The sequence below is a fragment of the Cygnus olor genome, chromosome 15, assembly GCF_009769625.2.
Source record: "Cygnus olor isolate bCygOlo1 chromosome 15, bCygOlo1.pri.v2, whole genome shotgun sequence".
Classification (NCBI taxonomy): Eukaryota; Metazoa; Chordata; class Aves; order Anseriformes; family Anatidae; genus Cygnus; species Cygnus olor.
Genome location: NC_049183.1, coordinates 13,876,438 through 13,887,004, shown reverse-complemented (window position 1 = coordinate 13,887,004; position 10,567 = coordinate 13,876,438). Strand labels below are relative to the sequence as shown.

Sequence of the window (10,567 nt, the reverse complement as noted above, 5' to 3'; positions counted from 1 at the left end):
TACCGCGTATAAACTCCTTGTGCAGATACAGAACACAGCATGGCACCTGTTCGACATGGGGCTGATGTACACTACGAAATGCTCTTGGTGTCAGCAATAAACGGGATCAATAAATCTCTCTAAGCTCCTTGTCTGGTCCCTCGGATCTGTACACGTTCACTGTGACGGTAAGACAAGAAGACCAGTGAGGGCTCACAACAGATTTAATGGAGTCACTTCTGCTTCCCCCACCTCACACAGGAAACACGTCCCCAAAGGGATGTGATGTGCTAGCAGGGAATTAATGCAGGCACTCACTCACTTGCCCCATTCACACAAATCCACTGGCATTTTCAATCCATACTGGCCAAGGAGAGGTAGGACAAACATAGGAGGTAGAAAAACAAGAAGTGCTGGAAGAGAGATGAACAAAGAGGCTCAGACCAAAAGAACGGCCTCAGCTCTACTTATTCCTGGTTTCTGTTTCACTCACAATCCTTGTTCCTCATTCCCAGTTCAGAGCAGGGCCTCAGCCTTGAGTGTTGGCTGTCTCAGATTAGTCACAGTCGAGGCTGGAGCTTCCCAGAAACCCCAAGCCCTCACCCCGGCACAAAGCCAGGAGCTGGCTCTAGGAGTCGGGTCACTATTCTCAGGGCAGAAGGGAGGGTGTCATTCACCTCCTTCTGAAACCGGCTGCGGGCCGCATCCACAGATGGCGTGAACACGAACTGAGCCACGCTTGGCATTTTCAGCAGGTTCATGAGCTCAGTTGCCCGGGTAAGGATCTCCTCACGGTCCTCCTCACAGTACACAGAGGTGACAGCCGGGCTCTGCAGAAACGTCCTCATCTTGGACAGGAACAAGGACACTCTGCAGAAGAGAAGGACATGAACTTCAGCTGGCAGAATCTTCGCACCCAGCAAGGTCACTGCTTTAGCCTGCGTACCCCAAAAGACTGTTGAAGGCAAACACCCCTCCTGCTGATGCACAGAGCGTTAAGTCACCAGATGAATCCCACTTCCCCAAACTTTGCTCCTCTACAACTTTTTTCCTCGGTCCTCTTTCAGTTTCAGGTTCCGTCGTATAACACTGGCAAACATCTATGCTCGGACTCATCAGATCCGCATGTTTCAGCCCTTTGTCCTCTGTCCTTACCTGGGGATCAAGTCCTGGCTGCGAGCTGCCAGCTTGGTCAAGGCAGTCATAAGGACAGTGATGGCGCGGGGCGCGTAGCTGGGGATGCTGGCCAGCGGTCGGACCTGGGTGACTTCGAACAGCACGGCCTCAAGAGTCTCAAAGAACCTGTTGATCTGCTCCACAGTGCAGCGCTTGTCGTAGGACACAGACATGTACTCTCCGATAGCCCAGACCTGAAACAAAGGTGAATGTGCTCAGGGCAAGCAGAAAGAAAGGGGATCTTATCATTTTTTAGGGAACGGCAAATCAAAGTATCTAATGCTAGGACAGAGCAGGAGGAAAGGGAAGGCAACCAACAGACCGTACCGCAGCTGGAGCGCCCTGTGGCAGAAGCATGCAGGCCCCACTTACCACGTGGGTGAAGACAGCCTCCTTGTTCTGGATGTTGCTGACAGTTCCCGAGAACTCCAGAAGCTCCTTGGACAGCTCCACAATGAGTGCAGGGTGTAGTCTGCACAGCATCACCAGCTGCGAGCTCAGCACCCTGGAAGAGAAGAGACGGAGAGATCTCAGACCATGAGATCCAGCAGGGCTCACGGTCTCCAGCAGGGCTGAGGGGGTCCCACTTTGCACCCTCCCAAGATGAGTCGCAGCAGCGACTGAAACAACTCCTGCGCTGTCCTTGGAAGCCAGGCCGCAGCCAGTGGGAGGGCTGAGAACTTGCTTGGGCCTCCTGTTTTGTCTCACCTGTGCACGTCATCTTTAAATGCTGGGATCTCGTAGAGCTGGTCGCTCCTCTGCAGCAGCAGCACCACCAGCTGGTTTATCAGCGGACCATCTGCAAACTGAGAAACAGCCCTCGCTTCAGCAACACCAGTGACTCCCAGCAGCCGAAAAACAAACTAACCAGCCAGAGAAGACTAAGTTAGCATAGAAACAGCCTGATTTAGCACGAAGGGAGCAGTGCACAAAGGCAGCTAGGCACTCACTCTGCACGTGCACCTCCTTTACATCTGGCTGAGAACAGTGTGAACACTGCACCGTGGAGCTTTTCTGCTTTCTGGATGAAGTGAGCAGCTCGGTGCGGGCCTAAGCCAGAATTAGACCATCCCATCACCCCCTCATACACCTCTCTCTTGAAGTTGCAGTGTCTTAATACTTTTGTGTCTGTGACTGTTCTTCATGTAACAAGAAGTCCCCACAGCACACCTGGGATTTCCCCAAAAGGGCCTACCTCTGCCACCACACTGAAAAAGAGCTCCAGTAAGACAGGGACGGTATCTGCACACTGCACAACCCTTGGGCTGCTGGCCAGAGATCCCAGCAGCTGCCGAAGCGGAATCAGCCTGTGGGCAACAAAAAACGCCTGTTCCCAAGTATTCTCCAGGCCTCCCTTCCCTACACCTCCATAAAGCCTTTCCCAGCAGTCCCAGAGCTGCCTCCTAGACCTGGATAGCTGACCCAAACCCTTGTGGCAGTCCCCTACAGCAGCCTCCTACCTCTCTGGAGGGTCTTCAGGAGCAGACTCGATGCGGAGAAGGTACTGGAAGGCGCTCTTGTAGAGGGGATGGCGAAAGGCCTCCAGGCAGGTGGCTGGCTTCACAGCCGGGTCGCAGGAAGCCTTCTCGGAGGCAGAGGTCGACCTAGCAGGAGGCAAACGCGGAACGTGATGAATTGTGAGAATGATCCAGGCCTTAACACTGAAAGAGGGACAGCAGGTTGGTCTAATCCAGGCACCCTGGAGGCCAGAGAACCAGAATGTCTGAGGTGATGAGAAAAAGTCCCCGCACTGAGCTCAGAGCCCTGGACTCAGGCAATAGTTCCAGAACTGCTTCCGTATCACTCCCGGGAAATGGGAAAATGACACTCTGCACCCTCAGGCACCAAAGCCCAGCAACTTCTTGCTTCTAGGATGACTCCCTTTTCTAAGCACTCCAGAAGGAGCTGCTAATGACAGGGAAGAAAATGAAGAGCAGAGATACAGACCCCTCCACTCCCTAATGACTTTAGAATGAACTTCTGTCTGCCTCCAGGATAAAGAGCCAGTAAAAAGGGGTAAGAGCAAGGAGGGAAGACTAGCTAGTCCACACCTCCGTGTCAAGGCAGTGGTGCGTGGCAGACACTCCAAGCAGCACAAGGCAACAGTTTGGAGCTGGATACGGAGAGGGGACTGCCAACAACTCCCTAACAACCAGAGGCAGTCCAGCATTAAAGTGTAAGAGCTGGTTAACCTCCCTCCCCATGCACACCACACTACTGGGAAAACCGGGCTGATGCCTGTGCAGCTTTGTGTTAACCTGACCACAGTAAATGCCTCTCACTCTCTGACAGCAGCAGCCAGAGGGCAGCTGAGGCTCAGAGAAGAGTGTGGTCAATGTCAAGGCTCTGATTAGCAAGCGAGCGGAAGAGAAGGTAGCGTTACCTCATCTGGACATCCAGAGCTGCTGTCAGACAGGGCAGGTCAAGCAGCAAATGGAAGATCTCAATGGCTGTACCTGCGTCCAGCAGAAATGGGAGAAGGTCCACAAACTCTGAGATAAGAGGTGGGCTGTTCCACGCCAGGAACTGCAAGAAACAAGCAAAAAGTGCTGTAATGTCCCCAGTACTCCACTACGCAGCCCAGACAGTTCTCATACTGTGACTATAAGGGATGGGAAAGGGAAAGTCACTTCTGAAGAGCAGAAACAGAGAAGACTAGGGGTTCAGCGAAGAGCTGCGGATGTTGCTGGTGGCTCAACACATGCACCGAGCAGCTGATTCAGTGGCTGTCAATCTGCAAGTTTTTGAAGTCTTCCAAAACCGAACTGCTGTGTACCAACTGTGCTCCCTGCTAATAATACTAAACCAGACTCTCCTCTCCCAGCAGTGCTAATCAGTATCACAACCCTCTTTCCACCTCAGACTCACACTTGCTTTTTAACAGCCATTCTCACCCATCCCTCTCGCCCACGCCCTCCCCAGCACTGTCACAGAGGCACACGGCAGGCTCTGGGGTGTGCTGAAGGGCAAACAGAAGGTTCTAGGGGCACAGAAGGGAAGCGCAGCAGGCTGTCTCCTGTGCTGTTCCTGCAAACTGTACCTTAAAGAGGTTAGGGAAGCTCTGCCTGAATATGCTGGAGGTCTCAGCGAAGAGCTGGCTGTTTTCTTTGCAGAACAGGACAAATTCAAAGGCCAGTGATGCGTTGTGGAAGAGCTGAGCCGGGATATCAGTGAATAAGTGTTTGTAGATCGCATCCGAGTCCACAGCTGCCATCTCGCCTGGGAGGATACAGCACATTCCTGAGCACAGCTCACCCAGCAGCCCTGCCAACAGGGGCTCTAGTGGATATGGAAAAGCTAAGTCTGGAGCACGTTTTTGTTAAAAAGCAACAACAACAACAAAATAAAGAAAAAGAGCCACACACACACAGAGGACAGCCCAGCTCCTGGGTCTCCACGAGTGAGATCACCATCCTACAGTACAGCCAAGGCTCAATTATGACCTCTGGCAGCCAGCAAACTGCCAGGACAAAAGGCTGTGCTGTTAGAATGCTACGTCTTGGAAGAGAGGGTGAGGGCTGATGGCTTACCGTGATTCAGGAAGAACTGGGCAATGGGCAGCAGCGCCCTGGCATAAGTGGCATCGCCGCTGATCCTGCTGTGCAGGACCTTCAGGAAGGCAGCCGCGCGGTACACGTAGGAGGAGTCCTGTTTGCAGATGATGTCCATGATTGTCACCGCCTCAATGAGACACTGCAGGAGAGCAGAGAGCCAGATCAGAGTGGCGAAAGCCATGGCACAGCTTCCCAGAGCTTCAGCCCCAGCTCTGCGTACTTACAGCTTTCTGCAGGTCTCCATCAGCCTTCTTCAGGGCCTCTGCCAGAGACGGAAGTCAAAGTTAAACTCTGGGTCCAAGCAGCAATATGAGGCTGTCAGTTCGAGCACTAACCCAGATTTCAAGACAGGTGGGAACACATACTGATCCCAGCTCAAGGCTAATAAGAACCAGGCTCTACAGCCCCCCCGCAAATTAAGGGTAGGAGGCAGAACGAGGGCATTGCCTCCAAATCCTTCCCAACATCCCAGCCCGGGGACGGTCAATGACGGGCACCAGCAGCTGCAGCCAGTCCCGTGTCTCCAGCCTGACTGTGGACTCCAGGGAGTGAGATCCCAGCCCACAGAAGCAGCAAAGCAGAAGCATTTTCAACACCACCACCAAGAAAGCTCCAAGGCAAAACTCACGCCTGTTGCTCTGCTCAATAAGCCGCTGACAGTACTCGAAGGCCTTCTCCCGCAGGCGCTTCTTTGGGGGAAGCAGGTGACTAGATGTGGATGTAGTTGAGACCATGGACATAACAGACTCATCCATTTCTGATCTGTTACCTACAGAATAAACGTTACCACATCAGGTCACATCACGGGCACTGTAGTTCACTAGCTGCTGAGCAACAGATAGGGAGCTGTCTGTCCCCAGGTGCACTGAGAAGTAAAGGAGGCGAGGGACGAAGGCATTCTCACAGGAACATCAGGAGATGTTGTCTTCCACCCCCTGGGCCTTTTTTCTCAGTGACCCACGGCATTTTGCCTGAAACTGGGGAACCCACTGAGTTAGTAATCCCTCGCAAAAGGGTCAGTAAGGATCAATCAGGAGAGTTTGTGACATTCCTTCACAAAGTTTCCCCCGCTTTTAAGACCAAGAGATCTGAACTCTCGCCCGCATTCCTGCCGCTTGCTGGGATTCTGGTGCAGCCAGCTCACCGCCTCAGAACACACACACACCTCTTGGGGGTGCAACCCACGCTGGTCTGCAGTCCTTCAGCTCGTACCTGAATTAGGTGCGTTCGACCCCTTGCCCCCGTAGCACAGCAGCCATTTCCGCAGCATGGAGAAGGCCTGCATGTTGAGCCACTGGTCCTCCGTGTAGTACTGACCCAGCGAGAGCACCGTGAAGAAGTCTGTGGCAATGGCACCATCCACCTCTGTGACAGGGCCAGGCTGCGAGAAAAGATGCAGCAGGTCAGACCCACAGGGAGAGACTACGAGAAGGCAAAGAAAACTCCTCCGAGCCCTTCTTTATCAAAAGAAGTTGATTTGGGGAACTTGTAACAGCAGGCTGCTGACTAGCAAATGCCCGTGTGAGATAACAACAGCAATTCAGCACTCACCTGCCTGGTTCTGGGATTGGAGAAGAAGCCTCCAGAAGGCTGAGCGACTCCTTGCTGAATACTTGCGTACCTCAGCCAGTCGGCCATCTTTTTGCTGACTACATTGGTCTGCTCTGTACAAAGAAAGTCACAAGGTCATTGCTAGACCAAGCAGAGAAGCAGCCTCTGCAACACTCCCCCGCTGCCCTTCAGTTGTTGTGCTTTTCCTCCAGCTTAGACCTGTCTCTGATCGAGCAGTCAGCAAAGAAACCCACCCCAAGGTGGGTGCCCTACCCTCCTCACACCGCTTTAGAGTCCTGGTGTCCTTCTCTCCCTCCTAGCCATGTTCTTGTTTTGTCTGTTTCCTCAGAGAAAAAGTCAGGGAGTGAGTGCTAGAACCAAGGACTTCTGGTACCAAATCACTCCAGAGATGGTTTTTCCTTTGTCTCCACTCACAGCTGTTATCAGGACAAAGGTGCATAAACACTGTCAGACCTATTCAGACAGTGGCTGGCTTCACCTCTGCAGACAAAGGCAGAAATTCCTCACACAGGACACACAGAAGCTAAGGCAGGTAATCCTGCCTGCTCAGCCAGCTCTTCAGGACAGCTACAATTTCACACACCTGCAGTATCTGAAGACCTTGGCTAGGGCACAGCTTAATTTGACACAAATCTGAACAGAGCAGAGATTCTGGCCCCTGGAAGGAATCCAAGCAGTTGAAGGCCCAGCCCAGTTTTTAAGGGGTGGAATGTACCCCACCCAAGAAGTTCACTTGCCCCGTGGCAGAGATGTCACTTTTAACAGCCGTTTCCAAGTCCTACTCACATCCAAAGCCCTCAGAGACCCTTCTGATCACTTGACAGATCACTGCCAGACAGTAGTCCCAGGTCTCCTATGTATTTACCTTCAGTTAGAGCTTCTGGTGAAAGACTGATGACATTGGACAATACAGGAAGAAGGTACCGAGAACTCTGACCCTCAGGCAGCCTTCCTTCAAGGACTTTTACGATACGCTGCCCCACAGCAGCCACTTCAGCCTTCTTGTCTCCCTTAAAAGTAAAGGAGAGGTAAAGTTAGGCAGGTAACCTCCTAACAGTGCTAGAGACCAACACCACACAAAACTCTTCGATCAAGTACCAATACCAGTGTCAAAGACAGAAGGAACTCACAGGCTATTTTACCATATATTAGAGAGTTCTTCTGCAATGTGAATCCACAGATCCCAGGGCGGGAGAGTACTTTGATGGAGCAACATGTCTGTGGACAATCATCACCTCGAGTGGAAATTAAAAACTGCAGTGGATGTCTTCACCTTAAACGCTGCTCTGAGCCATCGTTTTGAGAGCAAAGAGCATTAACTGCTCCCCACGTGGTCTGTTTGCTAGCTCAATTGTTAAATCAGAAATTTATGAACAGAAAATGGACTGCTGCAACACATTAGAGGACTCTCTGCTCAGGCTGTATCCTCACAATGAGGAAAATAAAGCTGTTACAGCTGTGGTTCTGAGACGCCATCAAACCCTTCTGTGCAAGATGACTTTGTTAGCAATGACAGGTGGACTCAGCCTTCCCAGAGATTTTCTTTCCCTGCGAATGTCATCATGCCAACAAAAAGTAAACCTTCTCTGCTGCTGCCTACTGCAAATGATAGCGCTGCTTATTTGTGTTGCTGACACATCTCTTGCTACTCAAGAGGAAAATCTGACTGAACTAAAATCTGCGGCAGGTTTCCAGCTCCTACTGCAACACCAGAGGCTGTGAATTATGGTAAGCAAAAAACTTTATAAAAGAACGTCAGCTCTGCAGAACCAAGGTGGGTGGGCAGGTAGGCAGAGAGAAGGAAGATGATTTCCACCCAAAGCAGCAACAAATATAGAAGACATTTTTAAAGGCTCTGCTGAAGTAGGGGTGCATTCCTGAGGGCTGCTGCTCATTGCACCACGTCCGGTCATGTGTTACAGAAGTGATTCCAAAGTGGCTAAAATATATATAATATATATAAGGCCTCACCCCTTCCTTATACAGTGTAATTTTATGAAGCCTTTGTTATCAAATACTAGAAGAAAAAAAAAAAAAGCACCCCTTTTTCCCTACACAAAGCAGAACAATTAAGTTCCTCAAATGAGCACAGAAATAATTCTGTCTTCTCCTGGATATTTTCAACTAGTTTTCATTCTACTTGAGCTCAGCAAACAAGGAAGAATCAGAACACAAATCCATATAAACGAGGGAACACTTCTGACTTGCATGTCATTTACCTGAGCCAAAAGGACGGAGGATACCAGACTCAGGAGCTTTGTATCTTGGATGTTGTCACAAGAGAGGCTCAGATCATTGCAAGGCGACATCTCTCTCAGGATGGCAGCACATAACAACTGAATCTGCTCAGGACACTTGGAGGAACACAGCACCTTCTGCAACAGTCCCACAATCTCGCCATCTAGCCTGCAACATCACAGTAAAGCATCAATGCAAGGCAACAACAGATTCACGCGTTTATTTCCTCAATATTCATAGCCTTGGGATGATCTCCCTTGACTGAAACCCTGGTTAATGTGTTAATTATTATCTTCGCTTCTGAATTTTGTCCCTTCACACAGCTTGAAAGAGCACAGGGATACAAACGCTCGCTTCACACCCTGAAAAAGAAGGTTGTTGCTTTCTAGTTTGGAATGGGAAAAGGCAAGCAAGCAGGCTTTATTTTTACACCAAACCCAGTGTTTTAAAAACAGGGCGGGTGGTTTTCGAAGCACCGGCCCCCCGCTCTGTCCCAAACGGTAACGTTGGGCCTCCAGAGAGCCGCCGGGCCCGCACCGACCTGCGGGGGTACTTGCTGGCGGCGACGACGAGGTGCAGCCTCTGCAGGCAGGCGGCGGCCTCGGGGCCCGGCTCGGGGCCCTGCAGCTGGGCGGCGACGCGGGCGGCGAACCTCTGCAGCTCCTCCGGCTGGGCCTCCCTGCGGGGGGAGAGCGGACAGGGGTTAGGGCCGAGCTCCGGCCCTCGCAAGTCCCGGGGACCGCCCGGGGACCGGCCCGGCCCGTGCCACCCCCCCGGCCCCGTGCCCCCGGTACCGGGCCTGCCTCAGGAAGCTCTCGGCCGCCGCCGAGAACATGGCGGACGCCTCGGTCCGCGGCCAAAGCGGCCCCCCAGAGGCGGGCGGTCCGCTGCGGACGGCTCCGGGGGGACGCGGTGCTGCTACGCCAAGGTTCCGCCCGGAGGGAAGGTTCCGGGAGGGGGGGCATTGGGACAAATACTCTGCACGCCAGCAGAAGGGGTGATGGCAAAATGCACTGCATACATTTACTTTGAGATTATATTGGTATTACTCCCCACGTGGGAGAGGGGCAGCTCTGGGCTCTTCACGTGGCGGGGAGCACAGCCCTTGCCATGGCCAGGAGTCCTACAGAAGAAGGGCCGACGGGCCTCCAGCCAGCCTGAACGTCAGGCACCACGCTCAGGAGCTTGAAGCAAAGCTTGGCTCCGATGCCATCCTGCACAACATTAAGGAGAGGAGCTCTCAGGATTCAAACTTACAAGAAAGCACTGCAGAGACATGGCAAAAAGCGTGACAGCAGAAGATGCCATCAGCCTTTTCTGTGACCCGTTCCAAAATGATGCTTTCCAAAAAGGGCAAGAGATGATAAAAATAGCTGCTCAGCAGGTGGTCTTCACAGCTTCCAAAAGGTTAAAAGGCATTAACATTCCCCCATTAGACACGTCTTTCCTCCTGACTGCTAATAAGCCTGAAGCTCTTGCTGCAGCGCTCTGCATCAGCCTGTGGGGAGGAGAGGACGCTGCGCCAGGCAGCTTGGCGCTTTGCCCTTTGGTACTTCTCTGCCCTACGGTTCCCCCAGCATAAAAGTTCATTAACAGTGTGCCTTGGCAATTAGCCACCAAAGCATCAGCTCCCATTTGCCCTCAGAAGCAGCAGCAGCAGCATCCATCATCCCAGCTGTTAACAGTCAAAGCTATTAGAGGCAGCAGGCTGATGCACAGAGGGGAGCAAGCAGAAGATTCAGATTTTCCCCAACGCCTTCTCCTCTGGCTGCATTACGAAACACGCCTGTTGTGCACAGGGAGCCAGAGATGAAAGGACAATTTTAAGATGCCAAAAAAAGGCTCTGGGTGAATATCTTTGCTACACAGCAAAGATTTCTGTTTTAAGCATTTGGAAATGTTAAGTCATACGCAGCTACTTTATGTCAACTGTGGTCTTAAAAAAATCCTATTCAATGTTGGAACTCAGAATGACTTTCATTAGTCAAATAAACCAAGAACTTAAATTCCACCTCCTTTAAGAAGACAAGGGAAGACAAAGGTAACTA

At 51.9% G+C, this 10,567-nt stretch overlaps 1 protein-coding gene across 2 annotated transcripts; it reads right to left on the bottom strand.

The window, feature by feature from the left end:
- Positions 1–185: 185 nt before the first annotated feature.
- On the bottom strand, positions 186–9,408 carry AP5Z1 (adaptor related protein complex 5 subunit zeta 1). 2 transcript variants are annotated; one of them, XM_040575335.1, is made up of 17 exons: positions 9,314–9,408; positions 9,061–9,198; positions 8,501–8,687; positions 7,147–7,291; positions 6,261–6,373; positions 5,922–6,090; positions 5,338–5,478; positions 4,934–4,971; positions 4,686–4,848; positions 4,196–4,374; positions 3,539–3,681; positions 2,616–2,759; positions 2,351–2,462; positions 1,864–1,961; positions 1,528–1,660; positions 1,135–1,349; positions 186–849 (listed from the first exon to the last, which is right to left on the bottom strand). In XM_040575335.1, the coding sequence occupies exons 1-17, from the start codon at positions 9,352–9,354 to the stop codon at positions 579–581; spliced, it is 2,430 nt and encodes an 809-aa protein (XP_040431269.1). In that variant the 5' UTR covers positions 9,355–9,408; the 3' UTR covers positions 186–578. The 2 variants fall into 2 exon arrangements, with proteins under 2 accessions (XP_040431269.1, XP_040431268.1); XM_040575334.1 differs by having other exon boundaries at positions 4,196–4,434; positions 9,314–9,406.
- Between the last annotated feature and the right edge of the window lie 1,159 nt (positions 9,409–10,567).